At 44.9% G+C, this 20,507-nt stretch overlaps 1 protein-coding gene across 3 annotated transcripts in view; it reads left to right on the top strand.

The window, feature by feature from the left end:
- Positions 1-20,507, top strand: part of PIKFYVE (phosphoinositide kinase, FYVE-type zinc finger containing) — a 603,254-nt gene that overhangs the window by 332,935 nt on the left and 249,812 nt on the right. For all 3 annotated transcript variants that reach the window (XM_073558214.1, XM_073558213.1, XM_073558215.1), the window contains 3 exons: positions 3,562-3,675; positions 6,580-6,688; positions 15,503-15,657. In XM_073558214.1, the coding sequence (XP_073414315.1) occupies positions 3,562-3,675; positions 6,580-6,688; positions 15,503-15,657 (378 nt within the window). The remainder of the gene's footprint in view (positions 1-3,561; positions 3,676-6,579; positions 6,689-15,502; positions 15,658-20,507) is intronic.

The following is a 20,507-nucleotide window of genomic DNA, read 5'->3' as shown; positions in this document are numbered from 1 at the left end:
AGTGTTGTTTTTATTTCTTTACCTTTCTTTTTATGTTTTTCAGGTTCTCGTTTTTGGACTACTCTGAATTCGGGGGAATATGTCGGATCTTCGTTTTTTTTGTTTGTTTTTTTTAAATTGGTGAATAAGGTTTGCAGAGTGTATTTTAAAGTACGGTAACATTTTTGTGTTTTTTTTTTTTTCTTATAACTTACTGAGTGATTAAAAGGGGTGTCTGATGATTCTCCATTACTAAACCCTAGGCTTGATGTTAGCTGACATTACAAAGCTGACATCGACCCCATAAATCATAACCCCAATTGCCATTGCACCAGGGCAATTGGGAAGAACCTGGGCAAAGTGCCAGAATTGGCGTGCCTGTGATTCACCAGTTCTGGGGTAGCTGCAGACTGGTATTTTTATGCTTGGAAGGGCCCAATAGCCATGGACATTCCCTGCCTGATAATATAAACCCACAGCTGTCTACTTTACCTTGGCTGGCTATCACAAATAGAGGGGACCTCATGTCACTTTTTTAATTTATTTAGTAGGTTAAATAAGGCTAAGCACCATATAGTGCCACATGAAAGGCACTAAAGGGTGAAAGTTTATTATATGCATGGGGTTCATGAAATTCTAGTTCTACAGGATATCTATGTATTCTGTCTATCTCTTTATCTGTTTATTGATGTCTGTATATAAGATTGTTTTATTAGTTTGAAAACTAGCTTTAAATGACAGAGCATTTCAGTAAGTAAAAGATTATTAAAAACACATTGTATATGGATTGCATTCGCGTGTCATACAGATGCTAGTTGAGAAACATGACACTCGTCCTACTTTCCTGGATCAACATTGGAACGATTTATTATTTTTTTATACTCTAGTGTGACTCCAGCCTTAGTGAGAATGTCCAGAATCAAAACCTAGATTTAAGTGTTCTTTGTAGGACCAGGTGCTGAGATTGAGGTATTTACAGAAGCTGATGTTTGGGATAGTTTGTTTTTCCTGGAACTTTTTCATGTCTAATTTTGAAGCATTACAATGAAACACTTCAAAGTGCCCTGGATGAATTTGCACCCCTATAAATAGAACACCACAACGCAGACGGCGACAACCCTGGCACATGGTGCAAACACGTTTCCTGCAGCGGTGCTCCAGGTGCGCCGAACGTCTGTGGAGAAAATCCAATCTACACGAAGATTTCATCCATTTTAAGTTTATGCTTAGAACATATAACACTGCCCTTCACCTCTCCAAACAAACCTATTTCAACACCCTCATCACCTCACTGTCCAATAACCCGAAACGTCTCTTTGACACTTTTCATTCTCTATTCAACCCAAGAGTACAGGCCCCAGCCACAGAGCTCCGAGCTGACGATCTGGCCAATTACTTCAAAGAAAAAATTGACCAGATTCGACAGGAAATTCTCTCCCAATCACCTCATACCATGCACTGTCCTCCCTCCCCCACTGCATCTAGCTCACTCTCTGATTTTGAACCAGTCACAGAAGAAGAAGTAAGCAGGCTCCTTGCATCTTCTCGCCCAACCACTTGCACCAGTGACCCATTTCCGTCACATCTCCTCCAGTCCCTTTCCCCTGCTGTCACCCCTCACCTAACTAAAATATTTAACCTCTCTCTCTCTTCTGGTATTTTTCCCTCCTCATTTAAGCATGCCATCATACATCCACTACTTAAAAAACCATCCCTCGACCAAAACTGTGCCGCTAACTATAGACCTGTCTCTAATCTTCCCTTCATCTCTAAACTCCTGGAACGCCTGGTCCACTCCCGTCTTATCCGCTATCTCTCAGAAAACTCTGTTCTCGACCCTCTCCAATCCGGTTTCCGCTCTTTACACTCCACTGAAACTGCCCTCACTAAAGTCTCTAATGATCTGCTAACAGCTAAATCAAATGGTCATTACTCCATGCTAATTCTCTTGGATCTCTCTGCAGCATTCGACACTGTGGATCATCAGCTCCTCCTCACTATGCTCCGTTCCATTGGCCTCAAGGACACCGTTCTCTCCTGGTTCTCCTCCTATCTCTCCGACCGCTCCTTTACTGTATCTTTTGCCGGTTCCTCCTCCTCTCACCTTCCCCTTACTCTTGGGGTCCCCCAAGGATCGGTTCTAGGCCCCCTCCTCTTCTCCTTGTACACTGCCCCTATTGGTCAAACAATCAGTAGATTTGGTTTCCAGTACCATCTTTATGCTTATGACACCCAATTATACGCTTCTTCTCCTGACATCACGCCAGCCTTTCTAGAAAACACCGGCGATTTTCTAAATGCTGTGACTAATATCATGTCCTTACTATATCTGAAACTGAACCTGTCAAAGACTGAACTCCTGATGTTTCCTCCCTCTACTAATGTACCTATACCCGACATTGCTATTTCTGTGGGTGGTTCCACTATTACTCCCCAGCAACAGGCCCGCTGTCTTGGGGTCATACTTGATTCCGAGCTTTCCTTTGCCCCCACATTCGATCACTGGCTCGCTCTTGTCATCTGCACCTCAAAAACATTTCTAGAATTCGACCTTTTCTTACTTTTGAGTCTGCAAAAACTCTTACTGTTTCTCTTATTCATTCTCGTCTCGACTATTGTAACTCTCTTCTAATCGGTCTCCCTCTTACCAAACTCTCCCCTCTCCAATCTGTCTTGAATGCTGCAGCCAGGATCATATTCCTCACCAATCGTTACACCGATGCCTCTACCTTGTGCCAGTCATTACACTGGCTACCCATCCACTCCAGAATTCAGTAAAAACTTATTACCCTCACCCACAAAGCCCTCCATGGCTCAGCACCACCCTACATCTCCTCCCTTGTTTCAGTATACCACCCTACCCGCACCCTCCGTTCTGTTGATGACCTGAGGTTAGCATCCTCAATAGTCAGAACCTCCCACTCCCGTCTCCAAGACTTTACATGTTCCGCGCCAATTCTTTGGAATGCACTTCCCAGGTCAATACGATTTGTCCCCAATCCCCACAATTTTAAGCGTGCCCTGAAAACGCATTTATTCAGACTGGCCTATCGCCTCAACACATTAACCTAATCTGTCCCTGTGTGGCACAGCCAAAAGTTTTACCATAACCAGATTTCCCGCAACATGTTCCCACATGCTTTATGCATCCATTAGCCCTCTGTGTCTGTACTGTTACACACTTAACATTATGGCTGGTCCATACAATCAGGGCAACTGTTACCACCCACATTTCGTGTCTACCTCTTTCCTCATAGACTGTAAGCTTGCGAGCAGGGCCCTCATTCCTCTTGGTATTTGTTATAATCTACTGTATGTGATTATTGTTATGCTGTAATGTCTATTGTCTGTACAAATCCCCTCTGAAATGTAAAGTGCTGCGGAATATGTCGGCGCTATAAAAATAAAATTTATTATTATTATTGGTTAATTTAGGTACCCTTGGTGGGAAAATATTGAATTATGACATATGTTTGATGCTGCTAAATATATGGCAATATGGCTGTTCTATAACACGTTTATATGTTTAATGTGTCTCTTTTTATCCAGTGGTGAATACTAACTACCATACTTTCTATTTAGTTATTCCTCTATTAGACTACTTGAAGTGTGTGTCCCAATGCCAAAAATCTACATTAAGCAGCACACTCCGGCCAAAGTGTCAGTCCTACAGGATTTAAAAGATTTTTCTCAGAAGTGAGTTTGTTTTGTTCTCTCTTTGTCTGTATGGGTTTTATAAATATGGGTTTTGGTGTACTCATTTGAGGTGATAATTTGTCAAGCCTTGAAATAATGAGTAGAGATAAAATGAGGTAATCTACATCAGTCTCCCAAACCATATGTATGTCCTTGAATGTTACAGGGGCTTCCTGCATTGGCCCAGTATCTGTGTAATTACTTGTGTGAAATCAATTTATACCGTTAATTGATTCCTAGTTCAAACAGTGAAACAGATGAAGCACGAAGTGAAACCAAAAAAAGCCGCTTTATTTCATGAGTCCATAATTCACTTGTGTAGGGGAACCCTCCTACCATAGAAGCCTGTCCCCATAGATTATATTCAGAAATACAGGCTTTAATTACATGTGTTCAATAGAACAAATTAAGAGGGAGAATTAGTATATCACATGGATTGACTGATCTACGGAAAGTGACAATCCACCTTTTTCGGGCTTGCTTGTTAACTTTGCGTGCAAGTCAATGGCAATACAGGGATTATAATGTTTACCTTTCAGCAATCAGGCGAGTAACTAATGGTCCTGCAAATGTTGATAAATTATGAGTGTTTTCTGATGTGCGGTATATAAAGAAAGCTGTCACCTCTGGCTAGCTATATATGTCTCCCACATCGTCCTGCTACAGGGAAAGGATTACATTTCATGATGGCATGTGGGTAGTAGCTTGTTATCAGGTCTCGGCCCTGGATTTCAGGGGTCTCCTCTGTTGTCCATATTCTAGAATAGAGCATATGTATAGGGGATTCAAAGCGGAGACCACTACTTTACCTAAACCGTTTTTACATACGATCATGCTCCACCTACCCAGGACCATCTGACAAACGTTGCTTTAAGGCTATGTGCACACTTTGCGGATTCTGCTGCAGATTTGGCCCTGCGGACCCGCAGTGGCTTCCACAGCGGTGTACAGTACCATGTTAGCCTATGCAAAACAAAAACCACTGTGCGGATTCTGCGGATAATACAATCTGCAGCATGTCAATTGTGCGGTTTCCACTGCGGTTTCACACCTTATCCTTATGAGGTGTGAAACTGCAGGGCAAAACCGCTGGTTAATCCATAGATAAACCGCAGGACTTTTGTCCTGCGGATTTCACCAAATCCACGCGGAAAAATCCGCAGATCAATCCACAGCGTGTGCACATAGCCTAAGAGGCAATCTGTCACCAAGTTTTTTCTCCCCCGTCTGATGAGGCAGAGGCCCTGATTCCAGTGATGTCACTTACTTGGCTGCTTTCTGCAGTTTTAATAAAATCAGTTTTTTTAGCTGCTGATCTAGCACTTCTCTGAATGCTGAGCTCCGTATAACCCTACCCACTCCTGAGCAGCTTTCTGCCTATGCACATTATACACAGCAAGTTGCCAATCAGTGCTGCTATATAGAGATCATGAATATTGAGGACTACATGGTTGCAGGTTTACTAGTCCGCTAACGAAAGTGAGAAATCACTGGAACACTGGAATAGTTGTCTCTACACTATACTGTTCTCAGTTTAGGTGGCAGCAACCTATTGATTCCCTTTAAGACCCTCATACACTTGAGATAAGTCATTGGAGCCAGCTAATTTGGGGATTGGCCTACCATCTAATTTGTATTGCGCCTCCCAGCTTTCCCCTGACAGATTTTGTCAGCGTGCATAAAGATTAGGTGGTTGGAATTCAATTGTCTAACTTTGTTCGGTATGGATTCTGGCAGTGGGTCTTTTATAGAGAACTAGCTGAAGAGCCCGGCGCTGCCCGGGCATAGTAACTAACTGTGGTTAGTTATAACAAATTATAATTATCCTCCATCCCATAGTCCCGTGCCCATATACCCATCATACATATCCACGATCCCATAGGCCCGTGCCCATATACCCATCATACATATCCTCCATCCCATAGGCGAGTGCCCATATACCCATCACACATCCTCCATCCCATAGTCCCATGCCCATATACCCATCATACATATTCTGCATCCCATAGTCCCATGCCCATATATCCATCATACATATTCGCCATCTATGGTCCCGTGCCCATATACCCATCATACATCCTCCATCTCATAGTCAACCATTATGACATCATAATGAGCGGCGGGGCTTGCAACCTATGATGACATCAGCGTCGCCATGGCAACCATTGTGACCTCATAATGAGGGGCGGGGCTTGATACGCACACACTGTTTCCCCATTATGTTGATAGGGGCATTATGACATCATAATTAGGGGAGGGGCTTGACGTGCACACACTTTTTCCCCAGTATGAAGATAGGGGCAAAATTGTTTGGTGAATTGGAACGCGCTGGGTTAAAATTTCACCTCACAACGTTGCTTAGGACGCTCTCGGGGTCCAGACGTGTGACTGTGCCAAATTTTGTGGCTGTAGCTGCGACGGTGTGGATGCCTATCCCTGACACACACATACACATATACATACATACACACATACATACATACATACATACATACATACTTACACACTTTGAGCTTTATATATTAGATATGGGTGTGCTCGGGAGACTCGGGAGACATGGCTGTCCACTGAATGATGGTCTCCTCGGTACTGGCTTTAGCTATTACTTTTTATTATCATTTCAATGAAAGGAACGACCTCACACTGACCATTTTTCCAATCATTACTAATATTCCTATGGAAGGTTTGACCAAAAGTGGGATAAATAAATATAATAAAATAATGTCCCTCGTTACGCCCCCAAAAATGTTAAGAAATACAAATAAATTAAAACTAATTAGAAGACTGAGCACTAAAAGGTAAAATTTTGCTCTAAACACCAGGTTCCCAAAACACTCCAAATCAATGAAAGGGGTAATTGCTGCCCACTAAAGCGTTGTCCCGGTGTGCTTCTTGTCTCTCCAGAGTGACTCAGGTGTATTCTGCAGTGGACGACCGCCTCACCTCCCTGAAGACGGACACCTTTAACAAAACAAGAGAAGAGAAGATGGAAGATCTGTTTGCAAAGAAAGAGGTAAAAAGCCCCGAAAATGGATTTCCAATGGAATGACAAGTATTTTCTTATATTTGCTGCAATTTGTGTAAGGAATCCTAATGTGTCAGCTCAGAGCATCCTTTCATCAGCCTGAGAGGCACTCAGATGATTACAAGGGATATGCCCAGGATGGTTAATGCTGCTTTTGCACCACTTACATCCCCATATCCTCCTCCATTAGAGTTGTATAAGCTGGTAGGACATACCACTGCTTTTCCCTTCACCCATGACAGCACCACATGAGAGAGGGATCCGCCCCGCCAGGACAGGAACCTACTGAAACATAAGGGGCGGCACCTCTCCCCCGCTTCAGTTGGGTTCCTGTCCTGGAAAGGAATCCCTCTGACAGCGGCGGCGCCTGTCAGGATGAAAGACCCAGGGCCGTCCCGGCGTTTAAATTGCAGGGCTTACTTACCTGCGACGCCGGCCGTCGGCAGCTGGTAGCGCAGTCCCCGGGGTGTTGCCTGATCCGGGCCCCGGGTTCGTGCGGGCACGTCCTGATGTCCTCCCTTCGGAGGTTCCTCCACGTGCTGCCCTCCCCCTGCGCGCGCACCCGTCCTTCGTCTGCTTGCAGGGGAAGCCGGGGGCGGAGATCGGCGTCCGACGTCAGCGGCGCAGAGGATTCTGGGAGCGCGACCGCTGACGTCATCGGGACGCGACGATCATGGCGCCGGGCGCGACGCCGGCCAGGAGAAGCGGCTGGCGGTCGCGGGGGGAGGGGTAATGAGGGGCACTCACTTTAAAGAAGGAGCAGAAGCGGCTGCAGTGGTGACAATGGCGTCTCAGGAGGATCGCTCACCGTCCCCATTGTCTCTGCCCCCTTCACAAGCTTCGGGTCGCAAGAGCCGCTCGAGCGGCAAAAGCAGCAGCCGTCCAAGTCACCGATCGAGGGATTCCTCGAGGTCAAAAGATCGCAGAACGCACGCTCCTTCGCAGCCCCAGAGCCCGGTATCGGTCTTTCCTGGGTGGTGAGTGATCTCCGTGAAAGTAGACAATGTTGTAATAGGGCTTCCTATGTCTTTTCCTTTTTTAGGGAGGCAAAAAAGCTACGTGCAAAAAGAAAAATAAAGTATGTGCCATATGCCACAGCCCTTTAGCAAAGGACTACCAAAAGGACTTATGTGTCAGCTGTATCCAGCGGACTATGGCTGAAGAGGCACCGAGCCTGGCAACAAACCTCAGATCAATAATTAAGTCGGAGGTACAGGGCTCACTTAAAAAATTATTAAAAAAGAAAAGTAAGAGTAGGAAAGCCTCCCCGAGTTCCTCGTCAGGCTCCTCCTCCTCTTCGGAGTACCAAGTTGAGCGCGGGTCATCTTCATCCTCAGACAGTGATACGGGGGGCAGACCTTGCTTTCCCGTGGAAGATACGGACGCCCTCCTTAAAGCCATCAGGTCCACTATGGGCCTACAGGAGGAGAAAGTAGAGAGATCACTGGAGGATGTGATGTTTGGCGGCCTACAAGAAAGGAAAAAGCGTACCTTCCCGGTCAATGACAAAATTCAGGCCCTAATCGAGAGAGAGTGGAAGAAACCGGAGAAGTCAGGTAGCCTTCCCTCCTCTTCAAAGCGAAGATACCCCTTTGAGGCTAAGGACACGGACATCTGGGACAAAGTCCCAAAGATTGACGCCGCAGTGTCTAGGTCTTCCAAGAAGTCGGCCCTGCCCCTGGAGGATTCAGGGGTTTTGAGAGATCCCTTGGATAAAAAAGCGGACTCATACCTAAAGGCCCTTTTACATTTAGCGATGCACCAGCGATCCCACCCGGTCAGGATCGCTGGTGCATCGCTAAATGATCGCTAGTGAGCTTTCATACAGAAAGACCTCACAGCGATTCAGCAGCGACGCAGCGCACGATACTTACCATTCACACACAGCGATCCTGCGTCCTCCCGCCCGCATCCAGCGTCGCTCGTCGTCACAGCAGGAAGTCTCAGCAGGAAGCGCCCGATGAGAAATGGAGCCGGACATTCTCGCGCGATCAGCGATGAGCAGTGGGGGAGCCGGTCGCTGGTAAGTATCACACATAGCGATATCGCTAGCAATATCGCTATAACGTCACAAAACCAGTGACGTTTTAGCGATATTGCTAGCGATATCGCTTAGTGTAAAACCCCCTTAAGGCACACTTGGGAGGCAGCGGCAGGGGGTCTGAAACCAGCAATAGCCGGCACCTGCACAGCCCGGTCATTAATGGTCTGGTTGCAACAACTGGAAGAAAAATTGGTCTCCAAAATGCCAAGGGAGAAAATTTTAGGTGAAATGTACCTACTACACGGAGCTGCCGCCTTCTTGGCGGACACCTCTGCCAACTCGATGAGGTTAACAGCAAGAGCAGCGGGGCTGTCGAACGCCGCAAGACGGGCGTTGTGGCTCAAAGGCTGCCCTGGGGACATTCAATCTAAGGCAAAATTATGCTCATTACCATGTGATGGGCAGTTCTTGTTTGGAAAAGACCTGGATGACATCCTAGAAAAAGCCGGTGATAAAAAGAAGGGCTTCCCCAGGTTCATGGGTGATCAAAGGAGACCGCCCTTTCAGAGGGGAAGGTTCAATCGAGGCCGTCCCCCGGGAGAACGGAAAAGGTGGGACGACAAGAGGAAGAAAGAACCAGGGTTTATGTTTGGGGGAAATACCTCAACCGCCAAAAAATCCCCGCAATGACACCAGCCCTCCTGTGGGGGGAAGATTGAGGCTCTTTTCCCAAGAATGGGAGAAAATATCGGCCAACAATTGGATCCTAAAAATCATAAAGAATGGCCTAAAAATCCCCTTCTTCCAGTATCCAAGAGCTTCATTGGTGGTGACCCCCGTCAGGAAGGAACCAGGAGAGCAATCAGCCTTAGAAACAGAAATCTTAGGGCTATTGGAGAAACAAGTTCTGGTAGAGGTCCCGGAAGATCAAGAAAGAAGGGGGTTCTATTCTCCCCTCTTCCTAATAAAAAAACCCGACCTTTCCTTCAGAACGATAATAAATCTCAGGCGCCTCAATCAATGGATCAAGAACCAAACATTCAAAATGGAATCAGTGACTTCGGCCATAAAGCTGTTACACCACAACTGCTTCATGGCCGTAATCGATTTGAAGGATGCCTATTACCATATCCCGATGCACCAAGAGTACCAAAAATACCTGAGGGTAGCCCTATACATCCAGGGCGACCTCAGGCATTTTCAATTCACAGCTCTTCCGTTTGGCATCTCCATAGCGCCAAGGATTTTTACAAAAGTAATAGCGGAAATGACAGCTTTCCTTCGAATCCACAATGTGATTATGGTGCCTTACTTGGACGATTTTCTGGTCATTGGCAATTCAGAACATCACTGCGCACATCAGGTAGAGAAGATAACAGAGACCCTGCAAAGACTGGGTTGGATGGTAAACTTAAAAAAATCAAAACTTCAACCCCTAAGGAAACAAACGTTTCTAGGTTTCGTCTTGGACTCCGACCGTCAAGTTTGTCTCTTGCCAGAGAAAAAACTAGAGAAGGTGAGAGAAATGACCCTTACGGCAATACAGCATCCTCACATGACCCTAAGAAGGGCAATGTCCCTGTTGGGCACGCTAACAGCCTGTATCCCAGCGGTCAACTGGGCACAGTATCATACCCGACAACTGCAGGCGGAAATCTTGTCAGCCCAGAGACGATTGAAAGGGCGTTTAGAAGGGAAGCTGGAACTTTCCGAAAGGGTGAAAGACTCTCTCACTTGGTGGCTAGACGACACAAATTTAACAGGGGGAATTTTGTGGCACAGGCCCGTGTCCGATGTAATATTGACGGACGCAAGCTCCTCGGGATGGGGGGCACACCTGTGGCCCAAGGGTCCTGGGGTCACATAGAGCAGAAAGCTTCCTCCAACTTAAGAGAGTTGAGAGCGATAAACAGGGCCCTAGAGGCATTCATTCCCAGGTTACAGGGTCAAAACGTCCGAATTATGTCAGACAACAGGGTGGCAGTGGCGTATGTCAACCACCAAGGAGGGACAAGGTCAAACTCCCTAATGGACGAAGCCAAAAGAATCTTCCTCAAAGCAGAGCAACACCTAGCCTCCCTGACAGCCCTGCATATCAAAGGGACAGAAAATGTTCAAGCCGACTTTCTAAGCCGCAACAAGTTAAAACAGGGAGAGTGGGCCTTGAATCGTGTAATATTCCAGAAGATAGTACAGTTATGGGGACAGCCAGTAATCGACCTCTTTGCCACCAAAAGCAACCGGCAAGTGAGAAGGTTCTGCTCATTAAACCCAGGGGAAAACCCGTGGGCAGTGGACGCTCTACAAATCCCGTGGCTGTTCAATCTGAGCTATGCCTTTCCCCCAGTAGCGTTAATCCCGGCAGTAGTAAAAAAGATAAGAGACGAGCAAGCCAGAGTAATCCTCATAGCCCCGTTCTGGCCGAAAAGACCGTGGTTTTCTCTACTACAAATGATGTCTCTCTCGGACCCGTGGGTACTGCCAGAGATTCCAGATTTGTTAGCTCAGGGGCCGATATTCCACAAACAAGTCAAGGGGCTCCATCTGACGGCGTGGAATTTGAGAGGTCACTTTTGAGAGATAAAGGGTTTTCCCCGGGGTTGGTGACTACTCTAATGAAAAGTAGAAAACCAATAACAACCAACATATATGGCAGAACGTGGAAAAAATTACTACAATTCCTGGGAAAACCGTTAGGTCAAGAACCCCCAATCGAGTCCATCTTGGAGTTCTTGCAGGCAGGCCTACAGCTAGGCCTGGCGGTTAATACCCTCAAAGTGCAGGTTTCAGCGCTGGGTGCATTATACAATTGCAATATAGCGGCAAACAGATGGGTAGCCAGGTTTATAAAATCTTGCCACAGATCTAGGCCAGTTTCCTTACCAAAAATAGCTCCATGGGATCTAAATCTGGTGCTGGAAGCCCTCACGAAAGAGCCATTTGAACCCATACAGCAGATTTCAACTAAAAATCTCACTCTAAAAACCATCATTTTGGTAGCTCTAACGTCGGCACGTAGAGTTAGTGACTTACAGGCCCTTTCAGTCAACCCACCATATACCCAGATATACCAGGATAGGGTGGTTATGAGAACAGACCCTGCTTACTTGCCGAAAGTAGTAACTAACTTTCACCGAAACCAAGAGATTGTCCTCCCTTCCTTTTGCGAGAATCCGAAAAACCCAGGGGAGGAAAAGTTTCATAGCCTAGATGTTAAAAGAACCCTAGTAGAGTATATGTCTATAACCAGCCAGTGGAGGAGGTCCCAGTCCCTATTTGTAGCCTTCCAGGGTGCTAGGAAAGGTTATGGAGTGTCAAAGGGGACTATTGCCCGATGGATTAGGGAGGCCATTAGTGTAGCCTATTCAGCTAGTGGCGTCCCGGTTCCTGACGGCATCAAGGCTCATTCCACCAGAGCCGTGGCGACCTCCTGGGCTGAGAAAGCAGAGGTATCAATAGAGCAAATTTGTAAGGCCGCTACCTGGGCCTCACCCTCAACTTTCTTTAGACACTATAGACTAAATCTGTCCTCCTCTGCTGACTTGACCTTTGGTAGAAGGGTGCTGCAAGCGGTGGTCCCTCCCTAAGGTGTTCGAAGTCTCCAGAATCTCTCATGTGGTGCTGTCATGGGTGAAGGGAAAACCACCATGGTTACTTACCGGTAGCCGTTTTTTCCGGAACCCATGACAGCACCCGTACATTCCCCCCCTTTTTTCACCGTTTGGGTGTGCACAATAGTCGGGTGTATTTGTGTGATGTGGTGTTGGATAAAAATGTAACTAACCGGGGAGTCCTCTCAAATGCTCTGTAATCCAACTGAAGCGGGGGAGAGGTGCCGCCCCTTATGTTTCAGTAGGTTCCTGTCCTGGCGGGGCGGATCCCTCTCTCATGTGGTGCTGTCATGGGTTCCGGAAAAACCGGCTACCGGTAAGTAACCATGGTGGTTTCCTTGTGGATTGCAGAACCTGCAGCGTTTCCAGGATTGCTGGTGTAGGGCATATGTATAATGCATAGTATACATAATATATAGGATTATTATGCAGATTGCAAGGAAATAACATGTAATCAATTTAGCACAAGCTTATTAAAATGTACATCTGAATACAATTCAAGAATATACAATACAAATACTCAGATTGGGCCAGGGTTACTAGTGGGGTACCGCAGGGTTCTGTATTGGGCCCCCTACTATTTAATATATTTATTAATGATCTAGTGGATGGCTTACACAGTAAAATATCAGTATTTGCAGATGATACAAAACTATGTAAGGTAGTTAACACAAAGGAGGACAGTTTGTAACTACAGACAGATTTGAGTAAATTGGAGAATTGGGCTGAAAAATGGCAAATGAGGTTTAACACAGATACTTATGCAAGGTTATGCACATGGGAAGGAGAAACAGATGCTACAATTACTTACTAAATGGGAAACTGCTGGGGAAATCAGACATGGAAAAAGACTTAGGCATCTTAGTCAATAAGAAGCTAAATTGGAGTGCCCAGTGTCAGGCAGCTGCCACCAAAGCAAATAGGGTCATGGGATGCATTAGAAGAGGTCTGGGGACACGAGATGAAAACATAATTCTCCCTCTGTACAAATCACTCGTCAGACCACACTTGGAGTATTGTGTGCAATTTTGGACACCGGTGCTTCAGAAAGACATTACTGAACTTGAAAGGGTTCAAAGGTGGGCTACTAAAATGATAAATGGAGTTGGCTCACTACAATACCCAGAAAGGTTATCAAAATTAGGTCTATTTACTCTAGAAAAGAGAAGACTTAGGGGAGACTTAATATATATGTACAAGTATATCAGAGGGCAATACCGAGATCTCTCCAATGAACTGTTTGTACCAAGGACTGTGACAAGAACAAGGGGGCATTCTCTTCGTTTGGAGGAAAGACAATTTCTCCACCAGCATAGAAGAGGGTTCTTCACGGTAAGAGCAGTGAGGCTCTGGAATTCTCTTCCTGAGGAAGTGGTGATGGCCAACTCACTGAATGAATTTAAGAAAGGAATGGATGCTTTTCTTGTGAGTAACAGTATAGAAGGTTACGAATAACAGAATATTATAGGTAGATGGTTGACCCAGCTTAGGGGAAGGAGTTTTTTTTCCGTATGGAGAAAATTGGCTTCTACTCTGTGGGTTTTTTGCCTTCCCCAGGATCAACAATGCAGGACAGCTGCACTAAAAATAGGCTGAACTAGATGGACATAAGGTCTTCCTTCAGCCTTCAAAACTATGTTACTATGTTATGTTATATTCTTGATGTGTCTTGGTAAAAAATTGAAAAAAAAAATCCCTCATATTTATCCCACGGTTTTATTTATCCAACAATAAGCACCAATACAGAGTAGTTTTCTTCAATACTTTATATAGAAAGCTTCAAAAATCGCAGTAGAAACACATGATCCAAAAAGCTCAATCATCAGTCTCCCCAAAGTGACGACAGCCCATTAAGACGAAGTGTTCTCCGCTCCATTTCAGCCAGAGCCTGCCCTAGAGGGGAGCCTGCCCTAGGAGGCACACATTCTGAACATGCTGCGACGTTTCAGTGATGTACCCTATCTGAAGCACATTTTTTAATCTGGTTTTTATGAGATCCACATAAATCTGAGGTCTAGCATCTGATTTCTTCTATCACGTTGGCCATCACCTTGATCTTATATAGCGACCTGTTACATCCTCAGCAGTTCTGAGTGTATGAATGGAACAATTAAGGGGAACCTATAAGATGCTTTAACTGTTGGTAGCCTCCATTATAGTTATATCTGCATTATTATAATAAAGCTTTAGTTCCAATCTATCTTTACTGTGTTATGTACAAGCTTTTATTCTGCAGCTTGTCATATGTAAATGAGGCAGGGCTAGTCCTGCGGCCCCCACTTTCCCCAGACTAGTTCTGGCTTGGATACTCTAATTACGTTGTTTTAGGCATGATGGCCATCTCCCATATATTGTACTCATGGAAGGACCCCTGGGGATCTCACTTATGCACTTGAGGTGCTGACTGTCCTGCCATGTCGTGAATTGTGTAAAGGATGTCAATTGTGCCCCACTACATGGTAGCACCGCCATCGCCTTGTGCATATGCATGATATTTCCAGCAGTTCAGCGATGAAGAGTGTATGGAAGATGGATCCAAGCCATGACTAGTCTAGGGAAAGTGTTGTCCCGCTGGACTAGTCCTGGCTCATTTATATATGACAAGATGTAGAAAAAAGGCTATAGAAAACAAATGTTAGATTAGAGCTTCAAAAGCTTTATTTTAATGCAGTCAGCATATGTGTAAGCTATAATGCCAATTTCCTTTGGTTGTGGGATCTGACAGGGACCCCTTAAAGGGATCGTCTGATAATATGTAGAAGCAATGCACAGATTACATGACAAATGTATGATCACTAGGGGTTTTACTTCTGAGACACCCACCAGCCCTTGGAAGATGGGGCTCAATTAATAAAAGGATTTGGCTGGGGTCCCAGCTTAGGCCCCCACCGTTAGTCATTTATTCTGTGGTTGGGCGAGATGTTTAGCCCCTTTACTAAGAATTCCTTTGAAAGCGACATTTATGTTTCTTACAAGGCATACATCAGTTTTCCAGCGTTTACTAGGTGCAGTTACTGCCCTGTGAAGCCTTTTGTTCGATGGTCCATCTTGTTGCTATAAAGCTATCAAACTGAACAATTTAATTTACATCCCAGCCATTTTTTAGTGTTTTGTCCCTTTATTATTTTTTATACACCAGGTTTGGTTGAATCCCTGTAGAAACTGTACTGATTGTTGTGATTGAGTTTATAATTTTTTGTTTTTCAGATGGAGGAGGGAGAGTTTCGGGCTTGGATTGAGAAGCTCCAGGCCAGGATGCTCTGCTCCAATATGGAGGCTCCACAACAGCTGCAATCCGTCTTCGAGTCAATTATAGTGAAGAAGCAATCCTTATGTGAGATGCTGCACGCCTGGAACAACAGGTTAATCTCATCACAGTGCTGGAACAGCCAGACCTTCCCCACTTACACGTCCCATGCTGACGGTAGAGCTGCAGATAGAGGTCAAGCCTCTTTATATGCCGATCAATACCTTTGTGATCTCTATATATCGCTCCCAGCTAAAGCAGGATTCCCCGCTGCTTCCACAGGGCAAAGGTCCACTCTTGGAGTAGGAAAGGCATGGAGAGATGCTACGCACCTTCTCCAGACCATTAAGAGAAAGCTGTTCACGCCAAGCCAATTCGATTCTCTCTTCAGGGCGGCTTTGTCAAAGTCTCCTTTTCTGTATTATATTACCAGTTATGGCTTTTGTTAAAAGCATCAAAGCAAGTTCTAAGTGTCTGCCCTCAGCCGAAATCCACTTATTTAATAGCTTTTCTTACTATAAATATATAGCTAGATATATAATTTACACATGCACAATGATACATAAAGGTACACACTGTATACCTCACAAAAACCTTTTTACGTTCTTCCCCGCTGTATGGAAACCGGGTTAGTCCGGTCCGTTTGGCATGGTTTCGGGCCTCTCCCTCCCTTCCCTGGTTTGCTCCTCACCGCCATCCTTCTTTAATTGATGTGGATGACACCTCGTGTCATCAATATTGCCAGGGTAAATGTTAATAGAAATTGCGGCTCGTGCCTGCGCACTATGCTGTGCCCTACTGCGGGCACGTGCACACTTATGTTTCTGGCTTTTCCTGCAGTAGGGAAAAGAATAGTGTGCAGGCGCGAGCCACAATGTCTGCACAGTCGCAAGAATTTTTCCACCAATGGGGTTGACGTGAGGCGTCATCCACATCATTTAAAGAAGGAGGACATAGAGCAGCAGCCTGGGGAAGGGATAGAGAGGCCAGAAAGACTACTCATCGGACCGACCCAATTTCCTACAGCACGAGAGAACTTAAAAAGGTTTTTGATAATAAACAAGGAGAGCCAAGGGCTTATATAATCATTATTGAAATGCAGCACAGACGCTGAATAAGGTCATAGTTTTAGTTGTTATATGACAAAACTTCTAGGACCCAACAGCCATCTGATCCCTCCTTACACATTGTGATCATATATTCACTGGGTCCTGAGACGGAAGCAAGGTCTCTGCTTCCTCATCAGTGTACACTGCGCTGTGTATACAGAGATGGAGAATGTAAACCTGGTGAACCGTACTTAGGTTCTCTCTGGGAAGTCTGGTTGTATAGCACACTGACTTCCGTCACCTTACATGATCTTGTGAAAGCTGCTTGCACTGCATTGACATTTTAGTAACACATGTGGACGGTCCGGTTGTGTAAAGTATATTTTCAGTCCAGAAGCCATTAGAGCAATCGTCAATTTAATTGTTATTTCATAAATCAATAGTACACCTGAAAATAAGGAACTCTGTAATATATCTAATTTCAGAAATCGGCTTCTTTCTCCTCCTGGATTGATCTTTCACTCTAAATTCATGGGTAAAAATCAACATTTGTATTTAGTGAAGACAGATTTTTACATTACGGAGAGAGATGACATTTGGAGCTTGTAAAATTCTATGGAAATGGGAGGAGCTAGAGTGAGACCCAGACATTTGTCTCTAAGTTCCATAGAACATTAAAAGCACTACCTGTCATCTCTGATCTCCCTAATGGAAAAATTTGTTTTCAAATTCAAATTTTACCCATGAAACAATGTTTTTATGATTGTTGGAAAATAAACACAATCTGAGTCCATTTGAACTCAGTCTGTGTCATTGTACTCTTGTCTCTATTGAGGGTTTCATCTGATTCACATTTTTCTGGCATTCTGATGGTTCCACCTGTATGGTTATATACCCATTACATAAACGCAGTGTAAACAAGGCTGAAGTGTTGCTGACGTCTCCTTTTGTAGCAAGTTGTGCATCTTAACAATTAACTTGTGGTCTTGGTGTCATGATCCAGTCCTGAGTTTGTTTTCTGCTGTCTTCTCTTTGGACTGGTCATGCGGGGGTTTATCCCATCTGCCTCGTTATGGAGCTGGTGGGGCTATTTCAGTTCTCTGCAGCCTGCGGGCCAGTGTCAGCTATAGTTCATGCTTCCTGGATAGAACCTCTGACCCTATGCAGGTGATCCTTCTGCTTCTGACTTCCCGACTTGTTTATGACTTGGCCTGATCTCTGGACTCTGCCTCTTGTTTTCTGTCTCTGATACCATGCTCTCTGACCGGTTTTGACCCTGGCTTGTACCCTGACAACGGCTTACGTCTTACGTTTCTGATACCACATTCCTGGTAGGTCCTGACTTCTCGCTCCTCCCTGACTACGCACTTGCTGTCTCCCTTGGTACTTCTGCTCCTGACAGTTGCTGACTTCGGCTAGTCTGACTACGCTTTCATTACCTGTGACACCTGTGCTGTTGCTCTGTGTTACTACGCTGTGTGTGTGTATGCGCAGCCTCTTTCCCTCACCATCACCCCCTGGAGGAGGTTGCGCTGTATTACACTGCAGCAGCACGTTACACTGGGAGCCATTAAACCCTGACTTTTGGGTTTAGGGCATATTTTGGGTGCCCTAACTTGGAGGGAGTCGATCACGATGAGAGGTTTTCCTTAATGTCTTTATGATTTTTGTCATCCCATAATACATTGTACTTTGATTTATCTTCCTCCTTTTATGGGTGGGAATCTTCTTCCTTTCTCAGTCAGCACATATAGTCTACAGATGAATCCCCCCCCGTCTTCTTCATAACTGAGAATGTTCCTTTTTGTAGCGCTTTTATTTTTAATCTCCAAATACATAATTTCTGTATTGTCTCTATCCATCAGTATTGGTGGTGGAGTATCTTCTGTGCATCAAGAATCCAACATAGAATCATTTCTGTAGTAGTTGTCTGTAGATTGAAATGCTGAAATAGTAAAAGCCATGAGCCCAGTGTGTTAATCTGTAACAGTAATCCGTTCCATTACACTTTCCGAGAAGACGCTGATTTCTCTATTTCCAAAAGCAGTGAAACATGTCAGCGTTTAAAGCCTTAAATGTTAATAAGTTATCAGTCTTATGGCTGACACTGATCTAGTCATCGACATGAACAAGTCCCTTCTCCACTCTTCTGAAGTTGGCCATTTCTCCTTATTAAGTATGCGCTAAACTTTAGATAGAGAGGTCCCCAGAGAAGAAGATGGAGTCAGTGATGTAAAGCCCTGACCCCATCTGCTACTAAAGATCCATAGAACTCTGTACCTTGTTAATAAAAATGAATGTTTGGGCTCTCCACAGTCTATTTGAATATTCTGAAAACTTGTTGTTTTCCAGTTTATTTTTGGTCTGATTCCTGGGTGCTCAACAAACTTGCAGTATTTCGAAGAATTAATTGGGAGGTTTTTTTCTGTATTGTACTAAATGCAGCTATTGCATCTTTAAAGAGAATCTCTCAGCATCTTTTTGGCTACATAATCGGAGAGCACCATGATATATGGGCAGAAGAGAGCCTGATTGCAGGGATCTGGCACTAACTAGAATGTTTTGCGGTTTTCAATACAATCTGTTTTATCAGCAGGAGATTATCTCTAGAAGACAACTGGCCTTGTGCCTCTAAGTCCAACCACACCCCCAACTTCAGTTAGCAGCTTTCTGTCACTATACAATACACAGTAAGTTGCCAATCAGTGGTGTATGTGGGTTTATACAGAGCTCAGCATTCAGAGAGAACTGCTAGATCTTCAAACTGCTGCACCCATCAAACTAAATGATACATTGCTGGAATCAGGCTCCCTGTCTCTGTCTTGCTACTGTCAGATTTCCCTTTAATGGATATTAAAGTTTTTCCATTTATTTCAATATGGCAAAACTGCAAGCAATTGTTGTTACTATTTTCTTTTTAAGGCCCCAGTTGACCGTTGTTTTTTTCCCCTATTCCATAAAATACCAGACTAATTATGCCAGGATATATTTTTTTTCATTCTTGGTGAAAGTCAGCCCTCCTCTACATTGCTGTAGGGTCAGTTTTTCTGTTTGCATACCTGTTTTCCTAACTCTTCATTTAATTTGTGCAGAGTTCTGTTTAGCCTCCCTGTGTCATGTGTTTAAGAACGGATCCTCTCACCTAGCTTTACTCTTCTGTCTACGACCCGGGGAGACCTACCCACCGCCCACTTTAGGTTTTGTTGTTAATTGAGCTTTACTCTTCTGTCTAGGACACGGGGAGATTTACCCACCTCCCACCTTAGGCTTTGTTATTAATCGAGCTTTACTCTTCTGTCTAGGACACGGGGAGATCTACCCACCGCCCACCTTAGGCTTTATTAATCGAGCTTTGCTCTTCTGTCTAGGACATGGGTAGATTTACCCACCACACGCCTTAGGCTTTGTTATTAATCGAGCTTTGCTCTTCTGTCTAGGACACTGGGAGAACTACCCACCTTAGGCTTTGTTGTTAATCGAGCTTTGCTCTTCTGTCTACGACCCGGGGAGATCTACCCACCGTCCACCTTAGACTTTGTTATTAATCGAGCTTTACTCTTCTGTCTAGGACACGGGGAGACCTACCCACCGCCCACCTTAGGCTTTGTTGTTAATCGAGCTTTACTCTTCTGTCTAGGACACGGGGAGATCTACCCACTGCCCACCTTAGGCTTTGTTATTAATGGAACTTTACTCTTCTGTCTAGGACATGGGGAGATCTACCCACCGCCCACCTTAGGCTTTATTAATCGAGCTTTGCTCTTCTGTCTAGGACACGGGGAGACCTACCCACCGCCCACCTTAGGCTTTGTTGTTAATCGAGCTTTACTCTTCTGTCTAGGATACGGGGAGATCTACCCACCACCCGCCTTAAGCTTTGTTATTAATCGAGCTTTGCTCTTCGGTCTAGGACACT

Source organism: Dendrobates tinctorius, unplaced genomic scaffold, assembly GCF_039654945.1.
Source record: "Dendrobates tinctorius isolate UK_male_01 unplaced genomic scaffold, ASM3965494v1 ptg000254l, whole genome shotgun sequence".
In the NCBI taxonomy this organism is placed as follows: domain Eukaryota; kingdom Metazoa; phylum Chordata; class Amphibia; order Anura; family Dendrobatidae; genus Dendrobates; species Dendrobates tinctorius.
This window is presented reverse-complemented; position numbering and strand designations above follow the sequence as displayed.